Source organism: Amblyomma americanum, chromosome 1, assembly GCF_052857255.1.
Source record: "Amblyomma americanum isolate KBUSLIRL-KWMA chromosome 1, ASM5285725v1, whole genome shotgun sequence".
Lineage (NCBI taxonomy): Eukaryota > Metazoa > Arthropoda > Arachnida > Ixodida > Ixodidae > Amblyomma > Amblyomma americanum.
The window spans coordinates 266,156,941-266,180,225 of record NC_135497.1 but is presented as its reverse complement, the minus strand read 5'-3'; the positions used below and the strand labels follow the sequence as shown (position 1 = coordinate 266,180,225).

The 23,285-nt window shown below is 49.4% G+C and overlaps 1 protein-coding gene across 1 annotated transcript in view; it reads right to left on the bottom strand.

Annotated features, from left to right (window-relative positions):
- The window catches only part of LOC144117387 (uncharacterized), a 36,751-nt gene extending 13,681 nt beyond the window's left edge, over positions 1-23,070 (bottom strand). Inside the window, exons 1-2 of the mRNA XM_077651237.1 lie at positions 23,032-23,070; positions 4,959-5,179 (exon numbers count right to left, since the gene is read on the bottom strand). Coding sequence (XP_077507363.1) covers positions 4,959-5,179; positions 23,032-23,070 — 260 coding nt within the window. The remainder of the gene's footprint in view (positions 1-4,958; positions 5,180-23,031) is intronic.
- Between the last annotated feature and the right edge of the window lie 215 nt (positions 23,071-23,285).

Below are 23,285 nucleotides of genomic sequence, written 5' to 3'. Positions count from 1 at the left end.
TACTATAAAAAGCGTGGGGCTTAAAATACAGCCCTGAGGCACGCCGTTCTCTTGAATGAAATTCTTAGAAGGCGTGGCACCCAGGCGTACTTGAAATGAACGGTTGGTCAAAAAGTCACTCAATCATTTTAGCAGTCTACCAAGGATTCCGAGGTCTCCAAGGTCCCGCAGTATGCCAAACCTCCATGTTCTGTCATAGGCTTTCTCTAAATCGAAAAAGACCGCAAGGCAGTGTTGCTTGTGCAAAAATGCTTCTCGGACTGTGTTCTCTAGGCGGACTAGGTGGTCGGTTGTAGAGCACGCCTTTTTAAACCCACACTGATGGATGTCAAGAAGATCACGGGATTGTAATATAAACATTAATCTAATGTCAAGGACGCTTTCGAAGGATTTGGCAAGTACGCTTGTTAGGGCTATAGGCCTGTAATTGCCAGGGGATGTAGGCACTTTTCCCGGCTTCAACAACGGTGGCTCTGGAATCTCTCCATGCCTCTGGAATCTCTCCTGATAACCATATTTTGTTAAAAAAATTTCAGAAGCTAGTCTACAGCATGTGCGGACAAGTGGGCAAGCATTTCGTAATGGACTTCATCTGGTCCTGGTGCAGTCTGTTTACCCGAAGAAACTACACTGTTAATTTCGTGTAGTGTAAAGGGGCGATTATATGCTTCCTGAGCAATGCCCTTTATCGGCAGTCTTTATTTTTCGGCTGTGTTCTTATATTTTAAAAATTATTCTGTATAGTTAGATGAACTAGATACAGTGGAAAAATGTTCGCCTAATATGCCTGCTTGTTCTTTTATATTTGTCGGTACACCATGGGCGCTCAGAAGAGGGACTGTGAATGGAGAGTAGCGACCATCCATTTTGTGTACTGCCTCCCACATTTTTTTCGAAGAGATTTGGCTCCTTATCGAGGAAATGAAATGCTGCCAGGATGATTTTTCGGCATTTCGACGTATGTACCGCGCTTTTGCTCTTGCTTTTTAAAGTTTATAGGGTTCTCCTGTGTGAGGTATCGACGAAATATACCCCAAGCTTTATTTTGTTGTTTTTTTCCTTCTTTGCAATCTCGTGTCCGCCACATTTTATGGTTGCGTTGTGCTATTCCTGAAGATTGAGGGATAGCCAAGCGTGCGGCAGAAAGAATGCAATTTGTGAACTTTTCATTTATTTCATTTACATTAAGATTTTCTAACGTAATATTCTGTAACGTGGCTGCTGTTCTAAAAAGCTGCCAGTCTGCTAAATTGAGCTTCCAACACCGTGGTTTTGTCTGGGTGACTGATGGTGGGGATGACAGGCAGATTTTAACAGGGAGATGATCGATTCCGTACGGGTTGTCTAAGACATCCCATTTAAAATCGTTAAAAACTGAAGGAGAGCTAAAAGACAAATCTAAACCACTCATTTTTCCTGAACTGGGGGAGCAATAAGTAGGTTTACCGGTGTTCCATAAACAAATATTCTTGGGTAGTATAAAATCCTCAATAACCTGACCTCTGCTATCGGTTTTCTCACTGCCCCAGAAACAAGAGTGTGCATTAAAATCGCCAACTATCGAGTATGGCTCTGGTAACTGTTGTAAAGGCTCTGCAATTCATGTTGTCTTACTTCGAGATGTGGTTGAATATATACGCTACAAACTTTAATGGTTTTGTAACCAGCCACGTTGGCTTCTACGGCTTCGAACCTAGTTTTGAGTGTGATCTCGCTAGCTGCTACGCCAGGTGTCACAATGATGCCTACGCCTCCGGAGAGTTTGCTCGCCCCCTCTCGGTCACGGCGGAAGACAGTATACTTCTTTAGCACCTTAGTATGCGGAGGGCCTAGACTGGTTTCCTGCACACATAAAGCGATAGGGTGAATTGTGTTTAAAATATATTTTATGTCGTTAAAGTTATTTACGGGGCCTCTGCAGTTTCAGTGTATTATGAAAGCCATCTTAATGTTGTGTGCATGTGTGCACATAAAATTAGATTAACTTTGATTTAGCCCCTTGACTCGGAGCCTCATATTTTTTGATCGATCCAAAGACCTCCGCCGTCCGTCCTATGTGGACGGCACGTTGCTTCCCTGGGTCGTGTCCATCGCCTCAGCAGAGGCGCTGGACGACCGTGCAGGATGCACGCTGACTTTTGAGTTAGACCTCGACCTATGGGAAGAGGTCTTGAGGCCCGCTGACCCGGGGGTCTGCGCAGCCTGCTTTGGGGTTGGCGGAGTAGTATCAGCTACTCCACCAGGGGGCGCGGATGGCCCTGCCACAGGCCCACTGCGGGCGGCCTGGACAGGTGCCGAAGCCTGGTGTGATGCGCCGCGCCCACGCACCACATCGGCGAAGGTTGTTTTCGCAGTGAAGAAGAATCGGTTTGTTTCGGCGTATCGCCTTCTCGCTTCCTTGAAAGAAATGTTTTCAGTGGTTTTGAGAGCAATTATTTCTTTTTCTTTTTTCCACAACGGACAAGCCCTGGAGTATGCAGCATGGTCTCCCTCACAATTTGTGCATCGCCGGGCAGGAACACATTCATCTGACTGGTGGTCCTTCGAGGTGCATTTCTCGCAAGTTTTGCGGCTGCGACAACTCTGTGAGCCGTGGCCGAACCTCTGGCAATTGAATCATCTGCGTGGGTTGGGTATATATGGCCTTACATTTATTTTCAGGTACCCGACTTCAATGCTTTCAGGTAGTGTGCTGGTGTTGAAAGTAAAGATAATGTGTTTCGTATCTATTTCCTTGTTATCCTTCCGGATCTTTATCCGCTGAACATTTATGACATCTTTGTTGGCAAGGCCTTCAAGCATTTGTTTTTCAGAGAGGTGAACAAAATCAATTTCTGATATAACGCCTCGGACTGTGTTCAAAGATCGGTGTGAAGTGATGGAGACAGGAATCTCCCCTATTGATACAATGTTTGCAAGTTTCTAGTGCTGTACGGTGTCACGTATTTCGAGCAGTAAGTCGCCACTAGCCATTTTTGATACCTTGTACCTAAACCCCAAGGTATCTGTCAGGCACTTTCCTACCAAGAATGTGGAAATCAGTCTTGCTTGTTGTTCTTCAGCTTGGCTATGAATGACATGAAATTTTGGGAATGACACTCTTCTTTTTTGAAAAAAAATCTTCATCGTTCCGCTCTCTTTTTAGAGAGCGATCAGGTTGGGAATGGAGGGGAGCCATAAAAAAAATAGTTTTTCAGCCACGGTTGCAGCCACCCACCACGGAGCCCAACAAGGGGACGGGACAGCAACTTGCACGCAAGTCCTGCCCACGCCAGCTGTACATCTCAACTATAACCAAATGTGACGAAACCCATGGTAGTTCGCCACACAAGGTTAACCCTAGCAGCCCATGAAGAAATGAAAAAACTAAGAAACAACGAGGAGACCGGACAGTGGTCAGAAAGAAGATAGGAAAGTAAAAGATGTAGAGGAGGACAGGAAGGGGCGACTGCCGATTTCCCCCGGTCGGGTCAGGCCGGAGGTGCCGTCTACAGGAAGCTGGGGCCAAAGTGGTGTGTTGCCTCCGCCGAGGGGCCTTAAAGGTCCAAGTGCTCGGCATCGACTCAACCACCAGGATCCCATTTTCCCCGGACACGGCGATGCCACGCACGGCGAGGCGCGGGTGCTCGGGTTCGTGGTGATGCACTGTTCACCATCATCCCCCTGCGGGGTTGTCCCTGCGGATGCTCGGGAACCCATGGTGTCGCCACTAACCAACGCCTGCAAGTTGCAGACGCCCCCCTGCGGGGAGGTTTAAATGCATTCTCCCGTTTTGGAACGTAGGAAATCATCGGAAGACGGAAGGGAAAGCTCAAATGCGAAATGGTCGCGATAGTCGCTGTACTGTGTTCGCAACCGGGTAGATATATCATCACTCCTTCCGTTGGCATGCTGCAAAATATAATTGTTCTTCCTTCGTGAAAATTATTGTGTTTTCTTTTAATGCCCTCGACGTTTTCTCGGGATTTTGTTCCCCATTCATGAGCCCTTTTTTCACACTTGCTTTGAGATTGTTTTCTGGTGCACAGCCGCACTTGATGTACAGAAGCCGCAGTGCGGCTTCTAGAAATTTCAGTTGCTAACACCACCGGCCATTTGTTTCCTCTTCCGCATTACTGTCCCCTTCGCGGTAATTTGTTCCCATTATAATCTATTCGTTTCCATAAGCACAAATTCCGCTCTAAAGCTTTACGAGCGAACCGATGGTGGCGATGAGCGTAAGCCAAATATATTCATATATGCACTCCTTATCAAGGCCAACTCCGCGAGACTGAGGACAACTGCAACCAATCGGCGCTCTAATAAATAATCGAGTCTACGGCTCTTTCTGGGTCATGTTAATGTCTGCCCGTCAGCGAAAGACGTATTTATTGCTGAGGAAATTGCACTCAAAAATTTTCCCGCCAATCTTATCAAACTCGTGAAGACTGCACCGAAATGGACTCCGTGATCGCGGTTTCGAAGTGAATGACGATGTAGCCTAGCCTCTGGGATCTTCACAAAAAACACCCGTCGACGTACCACAGTTTACTTGAGAAATCGGGCGATGATGGCGACGCCTGTAGTTCATTTTCTCTCTTTTTCTAGCTTATAAAAGCTCCGTTTCAAGTTAAAGTAGTGTCCTTGTCGATAGAATGCGGCAATGTATCGATGCAGATCAACCTCGGTTATTTCATATACTCTGCGGTATTCTTTCTGTAAAACTGCACTGTCCGGTGTCATCGTCCATAATCGAAAGCCCGACCTTCCTTCTTTTTCTCACAATGCGTGTTTCATCGAAGAGGGCGAGAAGCCACTTGCCCGGAGAGTGCGGAAGATTACTCTTGCGTTATGTCATGTGAAGTCACAGGAAGATTACCTCTGACTTCCTTACCTGGACCGACCAAGGAGAATAAAAAGTATTCCGCCTTGAAAAAAAGACAAAAAAACGCCTAGAACGGCGGTGAAATAGACCGCACCTGCGAACCCCAGTGTAGACGATCTTCCCGGATTGGAACAGCAGCGCCGTGGTGCGGTGTTCCCGGCTACGCATGATGACGGCTGCGAAGCGCCGTGGGTTGTACTCGACGTTGCGCGCGCGCAGCGCGATCTGGCGAAGGTCCAGCTGGCAGCACAGGTTCACCGTGGCCACGATGTTCCTGCGGTGGGCAAGAGGTAGCAGCTGTAGCTCGCCGACGGCCTGTAACGAACGTTTCTCCGCACATAAACTTTTGCAGCACGCGTTGACTTCGTTTTGGTCCTCCCTGATATTAATGACTGTTTAGCTTCTTTTAGTCCTACGGCTACCCAGCCCCTCAGTCCACAAATTTTCAAAAACCTTGCGGTTCAGAGTTGCAAGATGCATAGCGGACGCCATCCTGAGCTGGCTTGGCGAGCACCCTTTGGTATGGACGTCCTCGGCCACATTTCGGGAGAGACACGCCGTTTATTTTTGAACTGGACAGCCAAGGGCACTGTCGGCGCGAAATTTTTCACAGGCGGCAGCACGTGACCTTATCTCTGCTTGCTTAGTGCTGGTTTGAGACACATGCCGAGTTCGCCAAATAAGTTTGTTTTTCACTCTGTCAGTGCCCTTTTTGAGTGCCGTCGCCGCTAAGCGACAATACATTCCGTTACTACCCCTTAGATGGGAAGGCGTCATCGAACCCGCGGCCCCATTCCGCCGCTCTCGCGGCATTAGCATTGCAGTTCTCGCTACGGACGGAATGAGTCGGCCGGAGCCGTCTATGTCGTCGAGACGATTTCGCCAAACCACGCAGAGCTGAGCTAAATTGCAGCCATTTTTTCAGCGGTCTTGCTACAAGAGTTCACAACGACACCTATACAATTAGATGGAGGGCCCTTTGGCGTGTAGATTTCAACGACTCGAAGATGCACGTTAGGCGCGTTGCGATAAATGTCGACCATCCGCGCTATTTTTGGCTGCATTTACATCGCGCAGTACGCGGTCGAGCACTGCATGTTTCGCAGAGCACATTTCGCAGGAAGGTTTGTCTTGTTTTTTCAACAAACAGGTACTTGTAAAGTGTGTGTGTGTGTGTGTCCAATGTGTGGACGACATAAAAACTTCTGTAAAGCGTTCTTTATGTCTACACGATTTCCATTCTCCTAAAATGGGCTTCACAAAATGTAGTTCTTTACCTGCTCTTCCCATGTAACCTGTCACTTATTTCTCAGTTTACTCTGAATTAACTTTAAACAATCCCTGTGCGGGATCTTGTTTTATTTGGCCAAATCGTGTTTGTGCAGCACATGCATCCACTTTTTGATTACCCACAATTCCGACATGGCTAGGGACGCGGCGCATAATTTGTATTCTGTTCTAACTTTATTTTTTATCGTGGTTTAACGTGCCAAAGCGACTCAGGCTACGAGAAACGCTATAGTGAATGGCTCCGAAAATTTCGCCTTTATTGAACCTCAACTGCAGCGGCCAGGATCGAGTCCGCGTCTTTCGGTTCAGTAGCCGAGTGACATAACAACTGAGCCACAGCGGTGACTAACTATGTTATGTATAATGTTTCTTATTAATGGTTCGGCACCGTTTCTAGAGTGCAGTGCTGTGAGCATACCCAGAGAATCAATTTAAATTATTCTATTTTTGACGCTCTCTTTTACTATTCGCTGTACAGCCACAAAGATGTCATAACGCTCGGCAGTAAAAACCGATTCACACAGTGCCAGCCACATCATTTTTTATTTTTGCCTTGAACTACTGCACTATTGAAATGCATTCTTGTTTTTGAGCCATCAGTATAATATTGTTTGGTTTCATATTTTTCTTGCAGTGACAAGAATTCATGTTGTATGTACTCCTTTGGCTTTTGCCTTTTGTGTAAATGTGTTATTAGAGAGTTATAGCATATCGTTACCGTGTTTACGTTAGCGTTGACAACAATCTAGACTCCGATTATATTGAGGAAAGGAAGGCGCATGCATAATTGTCTCCCTGGGGCAGTGGACGCCTCAATCGCGCTTTGAGATTCCTGGCAGTGGGAAGAGAGAAATGTCGGCTGCATGCATTAGCGCGGAGAACGTTGCCGCGGTGGCTCAGTGATTAGGTCGCGCGGCTACTGATCCGGTCTACCCGGATTCGGACCTGATAGCTGCGGCAGCGTTTCGATGGAGGCGAAATGCAAAAGGCGCCCGTGCGCTGTCAGTGCGCGTTAAACGTCCCCAGGTGATCGTAATCATTGTTGGAGACCTCCACTACTGCACCTCTTCCTTTCTTTTACTCCCTCCTTTATCCCTTCCCTTAAGATGCGGTTCAGGTGTCAGCCGAGATGTGAGACACATACTGCGCCATTTCAGTTCCTTTTCCCCAACAACCAACCAATTTTCAACGTTGTGGCAGACACACCACTGGAGCAAAAAACCGGATCAGCGTTCATTGAGTGACCAACATCTCGCGATCAACCATTAATTTAACGGCCACCTGGCAGGGTGGCCGTGTTGTCCAGTGTTCGGAACGAACTCATAGAGGCCAAGCCGCGTCTACTTGCCGGATACACCACAGCTTTCGCTCTCTTACCAGGTTCAGCATAGTTGAATGACCGCAATTTTTATTTCTTCCTTTTTCTTTCACTCTCACCTTTATCTCTTCCCCAACGGAGCGGTTCTGGGGTCCACCAAGACTTGTGAGACATTTACTGTGCCATTTCTTTTCCTATAAACCAATGTTCATTTCTTTTTCACTCTCTCGCGCTCTGCACAGACATGGAGCCTCAGTGAAACGTCAACCTTCAAAGTACTGCGAAAGCAACATCCTATATTTTGTTGCGTTCTGAGGTTGTCTGCCTAACCTCTGGATTAGAAGACTAAGGCCTTCTCTTACACGCAATTCCGTTAAGTCTGCGGGATAAAGTATATTTTAAATACCACACGTAATTAAGCTCAACTTACGCTGAAAACCGGCGCGCCTTTGCGCGTTCTACAGAATATAATGGCTGAGCAGCTGCAGCAGCAGGCTTGTTTTAACCAACAGTTCGCGCGATCTCCATCTGCTGTGTATGTGTTTGCAGATGCACGCAGACTTCTTAAGTCTAGTGTTATAAGCATTACCGAAACAAGTAACTAAATACATAACGATAAAAAACGAACGTTTTACCGCCCTACGTTACCTATAAAAAAAAGGAACGCGTTAACGTTACCGAAAGAAATTAATGTGTATTAGCCCAGGTAATCCAGGATATACAAAACGAAAGCGAGATTGAGGCCTCCACTGACCCACGGAGCCGGTTGTGCGCCTTTCCATTCGTGAATATTAACGGTCTTTGCAAAGTTGTCAACGCCAATGAACTCTATAAACGCCGTCGTCTCACTTGTTTTGATTGAGTTTTGAGAACAGGAAATGGCACAGTAACCGTCTCACATATCTCTGTGGAATCTCGAACCACGCCTTAAAGGAAGGAATAAAGGAGGGAGAGAAAGAGGAAAGAGAAAACGGAAAATTGAAATTTGTATTTTGAGGAAAGGCAGGGCGCTGCGCAATGGCGGAACACCTGTGGCTCAGTGCTACTAGTGGCGCGTGCGCAGTAGTGACTAGGGAGCAAGAGAGAGAAACAGGCGACGAAATCGGCAGCGGCCACTTGCGCCGTGCGTGACGTCACTCGTGCTCAGACATACGCCGGCTCGCGCGAAGCGCGGTGTTGACTAGCGTAGTGAAGCTTGGATGGATGGATGGAAACGTCTTTTATTAGAAAAAAAGGAAAGAAAAAATCTTCCAGGGTGGTCTCCTACTGGTCCAAGATTCCACGGGCTTGTGCCTCACATAAGGCCCGATCCACCAGCCATTTCTAGCCGGCGGGTTGAGCAGTCCGTAAAGCAGCCTCCCAGGAAGAATGAGTGGTAGTAGTAGTAGAAAACATTTATTCCAAAAAGGTAGGATAGGGAGGCGAAAATACAGATTTTGGGTGGACTCCCCAATGTCCACCGCAGTTTCTCTTGCTTGGGATATCAGCTTTCGCTGTGTCAAGTCAGAGCTGAGCAGGGCAGACTCCCACTGTTCCTCGGAGTGATGTTTGTCTAGTTCGGGGGGCTTGGGACCGGAGCAGCCCCATGTTACATGGTATGTTGTTGGAATTCCGCCACACCTGGGGCAGATTCCGTCATATCTGTCGGGGAAGATGATGTAGTACTTGTGTAGGTTAGGAAAGGTGTTCGTCTGTAGTTGTCGCCATTCCCTCGCCTCTGCCGCCGTTAGCTTACGGTGTGGTGGGGGATAGACTTGTCTGTGTTCGGAGAAGGAGGAGGCGCTCGCCGTACGTAGAGGGGAGAGGGGCGAGGTCGGGGAGGTTAGTCGCTCGGTTAGTATATCTTCGAGCTAGACTGCCCGCGGCCTCGTTTCCCTCGAGCCCCTCGTGCCCAGGAGTCCAAGTGATTTGGTACTTGTATGTGGAATTTTGAACTTGTGGGGTAGTCAGAATGGGAGCGACGGAGTGTGGAAGTCTGCCAGAGAGAATGAGACACGCGGACTGGGAGTCGTAAAATTTTTTAGCTCATTTCCCGTAGCATCGCCGTGCTGGATTGCGAGGGCAATTGCAGCAGTTTCTGCTACTGTGGGAGAGCAGTTTCGTAGGGAGGCGCCGGCCATTTCCTTGAAATTGGTGTCGAAGATGCCGCCACCGCGTTTGTTGAATCGGGGTACATGGCTGCGTCGACGTATACAATATTTTGTGCCTGTCGATGTGTGCGGCGCAGATAGTCCACTCGCGCCTTTCGTCGTCCCTTTTGTGAGTCCGAGTGCATGTTGTTCGGGAGTCGAGCGACACACACGCGAGTTCGCAGAGTTGAGGGTAGGTCTCGGTTGTCCTGGACGGCGCGTATGTCAGCCGGGGAACCCACTCTTTCCAAGATTGCGCGTCCAGCTTTGGTGGTGAGGAGGCGTTCCTTTTGCGATGCTAGGACGGCTTCTCGAATTTCTTCTATTGTGTTGGTCAGTCCCAGATCCTCAAGGTGGCAGCTGGCCGTGTACATCGGAAGGCCTAACGCATGTTTGTAGGCGGTACGGATGATGTCTGGTTTGTCTAGCTCATTGCCCAGAATTTGTAGGAATGGGAGACCGTATGACAGGCGGCTCATAACTAGAGCCTGTATTAGTCGAATTGTATCCTCCTCTCTCATACCGTTTAGGTTGCGGGTGATGCGCCAAATCATGCGGGAGATCTGGAGGGCAGTTGTCCGGAGACGCTGTCACGTGTGGTTGGATTTCCGGTCGCTCTGAAGCCAAAGACCCTGGATGCGGATAAGAGAGACTTCCTTTATTCTGGTGCCTTCGAGGTAAACCTCGATGTCACAGGGAGATTTGTAGGCATAGCCCTGAATGCGGATAATTTCGGATTTGTCGGGTGCGCAGCGGAGGCCGCAACTTGCTGCCTGTCTTTCTACGCAATTGACTGCCTCTTGTAGGGTGTTTTCTTTGTCCGCAAGGGAACCCCAGGTGGACCAGATGGTAATATCATCGGCGTACATAGTATAGCCGATGCCTTCAATACCCTTGAGTGATTTTGCCATGCCGATCATACCTATATTGAAGAGGAGAGGAGAGATGATAGAGCCTTGGGGAGTGCGTTTGTTGGGTGTCTGCTCTTTGCCAGAGCAGACATCTCCCATGCCAATAGTGGCCGTGCGGTTGCTGATAAAGTTTTTGATGTGGTTGAAGGTCTTGGGTCCTTAATCGAAAGCGTTGAGTTCTTTCAAGATGGCGTCGTGAGAAACGTTGTCAAAAGTGCCTTTCAGATCAAGTGCCATATTTAGGTGCTCGCCGCCTCTCGGGATGTTACTGAGTACTTCTTCCTTGAGAAGGAGGAAAGCGTCTTGCGTAGAAAGACCTTTCCTGAAGCCGATCATAGTGGGTGGAAAGAGGGGTTGTTGTCCTCTATGTAGTTTTGGAGGCGGGTCTGGTTAACGCGCTCGTATAGTTTGCCCAGGCAAGGGGTGAGGGTGATGGGTCGTAATGCTTCCAGTCTTGGTGGTTTGCCTGGTTTTGGGATAGTAACTATTTCGGAGTGTTTCCACTCTGCAGGGAGTTCTCCCGCCTCCCATAGGGTGTCATTTATGTAGGTAGTGAGGATTTCGATCTGCGACTTGCCCAGGTTTCGAATCATCCCATTTGGGATCTTGTCCGCGCCAGCTGCCGTGTTGCGTGTGCAGATCGAGCCGCGGCGTAAACCTCGGCAGTGGTGATGGGGGCGTCCAGCCTCTCATTTGGGCCTCCCGTGTACGAGAGTGTGCTGGGAGGATGGGGGGTGCTGATGTATTTGGTTTTGAGGGCGGTGAGGAGAGCCGCGTCGTCTCCGGGGTACAGATGGGCGATTTTCTTGAGTGTACGGTTAGTGGCAGACAGCGATGTTTGCGGATCGACGAGGCTGCGGAGGATCGCCCAGGTGCTGGAGGTCCCCAGCGTGCCGCGTAGTGACTCGAAAAATTGCTGCCAATTCTGTTGAGAGAGGTGTTGTGCATACTCTTGTGCTTCTGCCGTGATCTGTGATATGCGGAGTCTCAGGGGACGATCGAGGCGTTGGCATTTCCATCTGCAAACCAGAGTCCGTCGGGTCTGCCACTACTTCAGAAGGTGACGATCTACCGCCGGATTATCGGGTGTGCATTGTACTTCGGTGGTGGCCTCCTTGTGTGCTTTCCAAATGTGTTCACTTCATTCGCTGATTGATTGAATGGGGTCTTCCGGAACGGGCTGTGCACGGTATTTAGTCCAGTCCGTGATTTTTGCTGTTCCCAGGGTGCGACGAATGTTTGCGGAGGTGATAAACGTGCTTACGATGTAGTGGTCGCTACCTAAGCTCTCTCCGAGATTTGTCCACGTAGCGTTATGGATTTATTTATTTTAATTAGAGTACACCGTGCAGCGCCGAAGCATTTTAGCATTGGAGTGGGTACAGCATAAAGTGACGAGTACATGAATATAATAATCCTAAAAGGGAGGGATGACAAGGAGCAATGCATCAATATCAGTAGAACAGAAAAAAGACAAAAAAAAGGCATGCATGCGCTTTAGGACAAAGCGTACAGTCAATGGCTTAAAAGAACAGTGCAATTACAAATCACTGATTAGATTTAAAAATACCTCTCAGGGTGGTGGTGGTGGTGGTAGTGGTTTTATTAAAAATAATAGTAAAAAGGAAGGAAAAGATTTTTGCTAGCCCCGGCATCTGCCATCGATACTGAAGCACGTGAGCTGGGGCAGCGGAAATAAAGGACAGCAGGCAGAATGGAGAAATGAAATGAAAGAGGTGAGGGGACAGGAATAGAGGACAGGGGGAGAAGTAATATGTACAAACTATTTACACAATAAGTAATGTGTCCAGGTTGTGGGCGTGATTATTTCATTTAAGAGGAATTAAATCACACACGCGCACAGCACTGTGTAGGTTCCAACTGGAGTGGGGCGTCCAGTTATTAATCGTTCAAGGTAGAACTCGCGGAGCGTTCGGTCACTGCGTGTAACTACCTGACGGAGAACAGACGGGACGTCAAGCCCGTGTGTTCGAGGAATGCACAGAGGCTCACCAAAGTTCGCTCACGAGTGCGCGCACTGCCCTGCGGCCACAATAGCGTCTTGATGGAGTCTGGTAGTATGCCCTGCGCCCTATAGGCCGCGAGCATATCGCGACGAGCATCGGCGAACGCGGAGCAGCGAAGGGGCAGGTGTTCTAGTGTTTCCACTGCACCGCATCCGTCACACACATCACTCGTCGCGATTCCGTGACTCACCCGTTGTTCCCCGGGCCACACGCAGCCAATGCGCGCGCGGAGGATCATTGCACGTTGCGACCGTGTAAGTGCGCGACAGCCGGTGACACTGTCGATGCGCTCACCTCCCGCGATGCGTGGGTCGGGGTGCTGCTTTCGGAGATGGTCGTGAATGGCCGCACGCACGTCCTCCAGCGCAAGGGGCAGATCGCTGGCAGGTAGTTGGTGTGCAGCGGTCGCGAGGTCGTCAGCTTCTTCGTTGCCGGCGATGCCGCAGTGACCGGGCACCCACTGTGCACGCACGGCACAACCTCTCTGCGCGTGGCACTCGATGCGCGAGCGAATTTCCCGCACTAGTGGGGTACCGCGGCCGTTAGATTGCAGGCGGCTGAGGGCGGCGCGGGAGTCGCACAGCAGAGCACTCCTGGGCGGCGGAGGGCCGAGGGAGCACCCCCGACGTCAACCGGCAACTTATTTCATTCAGAAATACTACGGGGAAAAAAGGAATACTCTATGTAGTTTGGTTTGCAGGTAATTTCGCAAATTTTGAAACTGTGGTCTCTTCTGTTTGAAACATAATGGGGGGTTTGAGGTATGTAAGGTTGTCAATGCCTGTCGAGTCAGTGTATATTGCATGTAGCAGTTTCAGGCTATGCTTTTGGCGTCTTATGTGTAGCGGTTCTAGTCCGACTTGTTTCTTTATTTCTGTAACGGATAAATGTCCGGAGTACTGCCTTGATATGAATCTGGCAGCGCGGTTTTGTATGGCTTCTGTTTTATCAATCACGTACCGCTGGTGGGATCCCATAATGCGGACACACATTCTAATTGCGGCCTTACCAGCGACCTATATGCTGTAATTTTTAGAATATGAGGGGCAGTCCTAAGGGTTCGTGTAAGTAGGCTAAGCATTTTCCCGGCTTTTTGGATAGTCGTGGTAATATGATTAGAAAAGGACAGATCTGCCGTCAAAAGAGCACCTAAATATTTAACTTCATTAACCTTTCTTAGCAACGAATCACCCAGTTTGTAGGTGGGTTCACTAGTGATTTTAGATTCAGTAAATGTTACCTGGTAACATTTGTCTGTATTCAGGCTAAGTTCGCAGTTTTGGCACCAGGAGGCTATACTGTTTAGGTCATGCTGGAGTGCATCTATATCAGGTTGATTGCAAATGGCTCTGTACACAACGCAGTCGTCTGCAAATAGTCTCATTTGTGAGGAAATGTTTGAAGCGATATCATTGATGCAAACTAAAAAGAGTAGTGGTCCTAGCACAGAGCCCTGCGGCACTCCTGAGGTGGTTTGAGCAAAACTAGAATTCTTGCCACCAATAACTACGCTTTGCGTTCTGTCGTTCAGGTAGTCTTCAATAACCTTGATGACTTTTGTATCTTAGTTAAGAGTTCTCATTTTGTGTATTACCAGATCATGTGATACGGAATCAAATGCTTTGCGATAATCAAGAAAGACTTCATCGGTACGCATTCTTTTTGCGGCAGTATTTGCAAGCTCATGAAATAGTTCAATTAACTGAGTGGTGCAGCTCCCTCCTTTGCGGAAACCATGCTGATTTGTAAACCATGATGATTTGGATTTGACGATTGTAAGGTCAGGGCATGACTCGTGCGTGACGCTGTTTACTTCGCGGGTTGGGTATAAAGGATCAGTAAGTATTTCCAGGCCCAGGGCATCCCGAGCTCGTACCACGCTCAGACCACGCAGCGAGTTCGTTTTGTAGCCCCATTCCCTGTGGGGGGGGGGGGGGGGCGTTAAAGTCACCGAGTGCGATAAGCCGATGCGAAACAGCTAGCTAATCTGCCTCTTGAAGTATGTCAGAGAAATCGGCCTTGGTTGCTCGTAGGGGGTGATACACGTTCAGAACGAAGGTGCTCTTGCGGCCCCTCTTTTTGGGAATGACCCTGATCATGTTGTAGTTGATCTCCTGTTCTCTCAAGGAGTGTTCGACCACCTGATTTAGAGAGCGGAGCCATCCTGGTGGCTGGCAAAGCTCCTGACCGATTCGTTGTCGCTACTCATAGCGACCACCGCGGTCGCGGACCGGTAGGTTTTTGCTCGAGGGTTGTCAGAGCTGGTAACACGTTTTCTGCTAGGCGCTTTGGTGCTTATCAGTGCTTGTAGGGTAACAAATTGGGCGTCATGTGAGTCCAGGCGCGCACCTATTTGTGCGATTTGGGCTGAGAGCTGGGAGGTGAATGTTGTGAGAAGGGGGTTTATGTTGTTCATAATGTTATTCAAGAGACGTCCCTGTATTTCTTCATATGTATTGGGGAGGGGGGGGGGGGTTGTCGGTTGGCGAGGTGTGGGAGTGGGTGTCGCCAGTGGTGGTAGAAGCGGTTTGGGGGAAGTCTCAACGTCCCGGGGCGCGGGAGGTGGGGGAGGTTGGACATGAGGGGTGGTGAGAGGAGTGCACTTGCGGGCTAGATCCGCTACCTGGGATTGTAGCTTCTCGATAGTGGGTGCCATTTTTGCGCAGCCTGAGCATTTGGGTGGAGTTGGTGTGTTCGAAGGAACAGTGGGAGAGTTCTTAACGAGCTCTGCCTAGCTCACCTTTTTGTCCGTGGCTTTGGCTTGCCCCTGGTGTAGCCAGCTAATTTCCTTTTTTTGCTTGGGTGCAGGAGGAGGGGTTGACCGGTTGGTGGACATAGATCTCGATCTGCTCCTACTGCTGCAGCTTTAGCTGGATGACTCGTCGTCCGTGCTGAACCAACGCGGCGTCCGAGTTCGGGCCTGGTTGTCTTTCCTGGACCGGTGTTCTTCCTTGATGGGTGGGGTGGAGGATCGGACGTATGGTGGCTTTTGCTTGAGTGGTTTCAGCCGATTGGGGTACTCCTTGCTGCCGGTTTTGTGTGTTCCTCCGCACAGAGCACACTTCGGCAGGCACTGATGTCCGCGAGGAGGATTTTGGGCCCCGCATTTCCTGCAGGCCGCCAGGTCTGGTGTGGGGCACACATCGGAGCGATGACCCAGCTGCATGCACACACAGCAGAACTGTCGTGCTAGGCGGTACAGATGGCAACGAAACTCCGCGCTCTTGAAGTACAGAACTTTGGGGGTGGTCGGGCCGATGAAAGTGATCAGCATTGACGATGTTTTGCCCATGCGTCGTACGTCGAGCGGATATATAGGCCCGTCTGAAGAGCTTCCGGTGTCACGTGGTCCGGAATTATGTGGATTACGCCCCGTCTGTCGTGCTCTGTGAAAGGTATGTAGGCGTTCACGTCATGAGTGAGGTCTCCAAGGGTCAGTGTCTTGATTTCTCGAAGTTCATTGGCAACTTCCGCGTGCGGAGTGCTCGCTACGAGGATATTTGATCCGTAGTGGTGGCGGAGGAGGTGCCTTCCTTCCACCTGCTGCGGCTCTGGACAGGCGTTGCTTACTGCTTGGGCAAGATCGAGATTTGAGAAGTTCTTTAAAGCGAGTCCTCGGCGAGGTCAAATCACGATTTTGATGTCCGTTTTCGGTAGAGGCGGCAGGCGGACTCGAAGGCCGCGTTTCTTTGGCGTAGGGTGTTTCTGATTTGATGGGGGGTCCTGGGAGTCGGTGCTGCCCTGCATTTGGCTGTTGGTTTCAGTCCGGGCTGCTTTGCGAAGCTTCCTTTCTTGATGTCTGCTCAAGGCTATCTTCCAGCCGTTGGGCAGAGGGGTAGTAGGCGGTGACGAGGCCGGGGACGAACTGGTCGTCGGGCCGTTCTCCTTTCGGTTGAGAGAGTCGGTTAAGTCCATGTCGGAATCCAAGACTTCATTTTTTGTGGGTGGCAGCGACGCCTCCGAGCTCATTTTCATCGCCGCGCAGCGTGGCGCGGGGCGAGGCGCGGGCTGGAGGACCGCCCTTGTGCTAGGAACAACGCGAGGCCTAGCGTTTTGCGCCTGGCTCGGAGCGTTAGAATCTTTTTCGGGTAAAAGTGGTCGGAATTGCACAGAAAATGGTGGGAACGGGTGCCGAACACCTTAACTGACCAATTATGGGTGGTATCAGTCCATTTCAGGTCGAAAATCCGCCGTCCCGAGTGAAAATCCACGCAGCCGAGGTGAAGTGCGTCGGCTCACGGCGTTCCTGCGTAGGGAAGAATGAGTGGGATTGGGGATGGGGGTACTGCCTGTGTGGAAGGACATTCCCAAAGGTAGTGGAAAAGTGTAGATCTGGGCACGCCACAGGTGTTACAATGAGGAGAAAAGGTGGGGTGAAAGCAAGAGAGACGGTACGGTGAAATAAAGGAGCCCGTCTGTAATTGTCGCCATGTGGCGCTGGGTAAGGGCAACAAAAGTACTGTGCGGTGGGGGTAATGTCATGCGGCTGAGTTTGTAGAATGCGGTTATTTGATGATATGTATAAAGGACCGATAGGGCTTCTTTCGCAGGGTTGGATGCCTGATCGTCCGGGGTCCGGGAGACGAGTTCTCGGGCCAGCGCATGAACGCTCTCATTACCGGGGATCGAGGCATGCCCAGGGATCCACGACAGAGCAAACGTTCGGTCGAGAGAGGTGGCTGTGGCAAGAATACGATGTGTGGCCGGCGTCGCCACGCCCTTTAGGTAGTGGCGGTATGCGGCCTGGGAATCTGTGCATATTTCGGTTATGTTCTTATCAATGGTGGAGTGGGCCAACGCCAGTGCGATGGCGGCTCCTTCCGCCTCTGCAGGTGAATTATTTCGGTTAGTGGCGGCGGCCCCCACAGATCCGTCATCATAGGCTGCGACTGCCGCAAAGAATCCTACTTTAGAATTTCCTGCCACGTCAACATAAAGGATATCGGAGCGGTTGCTGTATGTTTTGGTGTAATAGCTCGATCGAGCCTGCCGCCTACCCTGATGGAGGCTCGCGCTCATATTGCACGGGAGGGGCTTCTGATATATGTGATCCTGCGTGCGCAGAGAAATAATTTAAGGTGTAGGACTTGCTGGGGTGAAAATGGGTGGATTGAGACGGAGCTGACGCAGTAGGCATTGTCCTGTTTCCATGCAACCCAGGTTGACTAATTGGTTGGTGCGTTGAACCTCTATTAATTCGATCATGGTATTGTGGGTACCAGTGACCAGGAGGAGTTTCGTGTTAACCATCCGTGGAAAACGTAAGGCGGAGGTAACAACCGTGCGTATTAGGATGTCTGCCTGTTGCGTTTGGCGCTGAGTGAGTATGTGGTATGGGAGGTGGTATGTAATGCGGCGGATGATTAATGCATGTCATATTGAGGGTCTCGCGTTCAGACAGCTCGTGATTGCGTGCTGCCACCCGCTTGATTAGTGCAGCCACCTGTTTGGTCTGTCTTTGCAAGAGCTGCAGGGTGGGGGTAGCATCCAGTGTGTTGTTAATGAGAAGGCCGAGAATCTTCACCTGAGACACAAGGGGCACTGGATTCCCGTACATGTGCAGTTCAGTGGGGAGCGGGGGGGATCACTGGGCAGGGGTTTCAGCTGCAAGAGTTCTGAATTATTTGGAGAGCAACGAAGGCCTGTGTTTGCTAATTGGGTGCTGGTGGTGTCTATGGCAGATTGCAGGATATCATGGGCTCTTCCAATGGATCCCCCTGTTGTCCAGAGGGTTATATCATCTGCGTATATGGCTTTGTGGAGCCCTGGGATAGCAGCAAGGGCCTTTGCCAGTGGCGCTAGGGCAACTTTAAAAAGTAAAGGTGATAGAACCACCCCTTGTGGGGTTCCCCGGTTAGGCAAGGGGAAAGGCTTGGAGGCGACATCCCCAAGATTTTTGCCGTGCGTTCCTGAAGGAAGGCCAGAACATATTGCTATATTCGGGTGCCACAGCCGGTGGTGGCTAATGTCGTCAGGATATGGTCATGGCTTTTAATGTCGAAAGCCTTATGAATATCCAGGGCCAGTATGGCTCGCGTAGCGGCTGTACGGCGCTTGGTGTAAAAGAGAGACTCTTTAAGGGCTAGAAGTACGTCTTGCGCCGAGATGTTTGGACGGAAACCAAATTTAACGTTGGAGAGGAAGCCTGTTGTTTCTAGGAACGGTTGCAGGCGATTGAGAATGACATGCTCGATGAGCTTGCCGACGCAGGTCGTCAAGGAGATGGGACGCAAGTTTTCAAGGTTTAGGGCTTTGTCCGACTTTGGTAGGAATCGCATGCTGGCCTGGGTCCAGGCAGGTTGGAACGTCCCAGCGTGCCAGTGGTTATTAATGACCTCCGTGAGTTCCCGAAGGGAACTTGTAGTGCTTTGTACGTTGTGCCATCCGGCCCCGGCGCCGTAGAGCGGTGAATACTAAAGAATGCCCGGCGGACTTCGTTTAAGGTGATGTCGGCATCATGTTCCGGGTTAGGTGGAGGTAGATTGGGTGTATCTGCTGACTGAAGGGATGCGGGTATATAAGTGCCCCATAGAGTGCCAATTAAATGTGTGCCCTATTGGAGCTGTAGTTGTATTAGACGTGGTTTGTTTACTTGTGTCTGAGATTTAGTGGTTTTGGGATCTAAGAGCGCTTAGGAGGGACCATGTGCTTTTAGTGCTTAATGTACCCTTCAGATTGTTACAAAAGGTTGCCCAGTTTGCGCGGGCTGGCGTGTTCGCGTATTCTTTTGCCTCACTAGTGAGAGCGGCTATGCGGAGTCTCAATTTACGATTATGTCGCTGGTGACGCCAGCGCTTGAGAAGTGTGTTGTGATGTGTTGAGTTCAATGGCGCATACGAAACTAAAGCTATCATGCACCAGGCTCAAGATATAAGGAATTGTTTCCGCAGTTTTTTACAAGGATAAAATATTATGGCGGTGTCGAAAGCTTGAAAAGGTATTTCCTTCTACCTAGTATTCAGAGCAAAAACAAGATTTATACATGGGCAACATTAAAAGTTGTAAAGGAGGTCGGGTAACCTTATCACCCGTCCTTGGCTGGGCAAGAGGTGGAGGTCCATAATCAATCAAATAGAACAACCTCAGCCCTTTTCTCCGGAATGAGAAAGTGGCTGAGGTGTACTAAATACAAACAGACCGGTGGGTACAAAAAAAAACGTTAGAGTCACTTGAGAAATACGGTTTCTGTAAGAAAGCTAAAAACACATGATATATCAATAATTGCATCATCTCCTAAAATCAGTGCAGGATGAACAGGAATGCATTCGGTATAAAATTGAGTAAAATGCTTTCTTCTTAGTTTTTCTAGTTTCGCACGAGACAATAAAATGTGGTCAATCGTAACTTCGTATCCGCATTCTTCGCAAAAAGGTTGATCTTGTTTTGTCAGCAGGACATTGTGCCTGAGGTGCGTGTGTCCTATACGAAGCCGGCAGATAATCACTTCCTTACAACATTCCTGATTGGTGCAGGACTCCCATTCACTTATCACTGGGTTGACATTGCGTAGTTTGTTTGTTTTATTTCGTTGTTCCACGCGGACTGCCATTTCTGTCGTTTGTTACGATGTATTAAGTTAATGCAACCTTTTAACGGAATATTTACTTTCTTTATATGCTTGTCACGTGCTTGAGCAGCGCTTAAGTCTGCTCTCTCAGTGCCTTTAATTCCAATATGGCTTGGTACCCAGCAGAGTTTTAGGTTTGTCCTTTACCTGTGGCTATTACTATGTTGTGTATGATATCACCAAGTATAGGAGTGACTGCATTTCTAGAGTGGAGAGCTGTAAGTAAACTTAGCGAGTCGGTGTAAATAATACGTTTTTTGAGGTTCTCCTTTACTCTTTGTTCAATGGCTACATAGACGGAGTAACATTCGGCAGTGAAGATTGATGCGCACTGTGGAAGCCTTACTATTTGACTGCAGTTCCCTTGTACCACTCCACTTGCAACGTAAACATCTCTTTTTGAGCCATCTTTGTAAAAAGCTGTGCAAGTACTGTATTTTTCCTCGAGTGCAAAAAATTCTTGTAATATATGCTGTTGTGGGGCTTGTTTTTTGGTGAAATGTGTAAAAGTCAGATCACAGATTTCCGGGAAATTGTACCATGGCGGCAGTGGATCTCGTCTTCCAGCAATGCCAGGCAATGTGTCTAGTACGCCGAGATTTTGGCACATCTCTTCAAAACGCAAGAACAGTGGCCTTGTACTTCGCGGCTTGTTGCTAAACAGTATTCTGGATGGGCACTCTGTGACTATTTGGTGACAGATGTGTTTAGGTAGTGAACGGATTTTAAGTAGGAACACGTGAGCATCGTTCTTCTGCCTCTAAGCGATGGTCCGTTCGTTTCTACATAAAGACCGTTTATGGGCGACGTCCTGTATGCACCAGTGGAAAGACGCAAGCCTAAATTATTGATCGGGCCCAGCCGTTTAAGATACGATGGTCTCGATGAGCCATACACTCTATATCCATAATCTAAGTTAGAGCGTATTACAGAGCGATAAATTTGCAGAAGACGTGTCCTATCTCCGTGTTTTTGGAAAAGTACTTTGAGCATGCACAGGGATTGAGAGGCTTTCTTTTTTAACGGCTTAATGTGAGGCAGGAAAGTAAGCTTTCTATCAAATGTTATACGTGTAAATGTAGGTTCATTTTTCACGGGTAATTATTTCGTTAAAGGAACTATGCAAAGAATTCAAAGTCGCTTGTAAATGTTTTCTATGTTTAGAAATGGTGCTAATGAGCATTCACACCAAGCATAAGTCTTCGGAACTGAGGCAGAAATTTATTATAAATTTAAAAAAGACGTGTTTTTTTTAAATTCGCAGGCCGCTTGGTGTGCTCGTAGTGACCGATTTTGTAACTAAAATCGTGGAAGAAAGACGTCACTGTACTATGACGTCGCCAGGCAACCACACGCTGTCATTCGCTGGAGCCACGGCAGCCACGACGTCACGGGCACACTTCCGGTAACCGTGAAAATCGTCTGCTCGTGCCGCCGCGCGACCCTCTCGGGCAAGCGCGGGCCAGGGCATTGCCTTCGCGCATATGGTTTCAATTTTTCTCTTCCGCCTCCTTCTGTCGGGAGTTCCGGAGCCACTCGCACGGCTCTTGGCAATGGATAGGGGTCCACCCTAGTGACCCTATGATTTCTATAGTCGACCACGAAACGGTAGCTTCCATCAAGTTTCGCTACCAGTAAGGCTGGTGCAACCTACGGTGACATAAAATGTTAGATGACGCCGGCCCTAAGCCGGTCTATCTGTGCTTCCATCTCCATTTTAGCGAAAGGGATCCTTTAGGCTCGACGGTAGACAGGAGAAGCGTCCCCAGTGGGTATCTGCTGCTTAATGGCCTGGCAAAGCTCGAGGTTGGTTCTGCTGGTTCGGAATATTGAGCTGTTCTCCAAAATCAGACTTTCGATATCGATCCTCTGTGGTTCCCCAATGTGCGAGCGCTCAAACATCCTCAGCAAATTATGCCGTGAATCTCCCGGTTTTTTAGAGTTAATATTTAGAATCAGCTTTTCTACCGTCACGTCTTATCAAATACCTGAGTACCTTGTTTTTCCCGAGGCGTATGTTCTGAAGGGTTAGGTTGGCCACCCTGACGGGGATAGCTTAATCTTCGCGTGTTGTAATGAGGGCGGGCGCTCCCACAAGTCCATTAACCTCCAGTCGAGACACCTCTATCACCACCATCTGTCCGCTTGATACGGGTCACAAAGGCCTACAAGATAGAAGGCACTCACTAATCGCCGGAAGCACCGTAGTCTCGATCAGCGTGACGGGTATGTTCCCTGCGGGCCCACCGCACGCGTGATTCTGTATCGCCGGCCTTTGGGCACCCAGTTATCGATTGGGATATAAGCTCCGCCTACACGAATACCCGAGTACCCTACCCGCCTAACCTGGCTGAACAGCCTGTCGATCCATTGGTCTCTTAAGGAGTCTTGTCTGATGATGCCGGCTACAGAAAGCACGCCACTGTCGTCGCACACAAAAAACTGCTAATGAATACATGGCAGCCAAGTGCCAAAGGCATGCGGTAGACGCTGAACGTGCCTTTGCAGTCTCCGGTGATGCCGATAAGGATTATCTGGCTCTCGCACCTTTAGAACACCTTCTCCTAGTTTGGGTTTATACCTGTCAGTGCGCTGCGCTTTAACAGGCTGACTTTGGAACCTGTGTCCACGAGACACTTCACAGGCTCGGCTGATATCGCCCCTACTGTGGCAACGAACGTTTCGGAGTGTAGCAAAAGCCTCGCTCGTAACGCGCTCCACTTGTCACCGCCAGAGTTTCGTCTGCATCAGGAGGAGGACCCTACATTAGAGGTCTGTCAGAGGAATCTAGGGCAACACTATCCTGGAAAGGGACAGAGCGCCCATTCCCTTCATCTAAAGAACGGCGTTCTTTTCCGATCATACCAAGTAGGTCCCAGTCAAGTAATCGAGCAAGCAGTGGTACCGAAGTGCTTGCGCACTCACGTCCTCATGCTGGCGCATGACAGTGCACTCTCCGGCCATCAGGGCATAATAAAAACTACAGCTAGGGTACTCGGTGATTTTTATTGGACTGTGGTTCAGGCTGACATAAAAAAAATTGTCATGTCTTGTGATGCGTGCCAACGCACCGTGCCAAAGGGGAAGCTGAGGATCGCTCCACTGGGCCGAACACCTCTCACTTCTATACCACTCGAGCGAGTGGCGGTCGACATTATCGGGCGTTCATCCCCATCCTC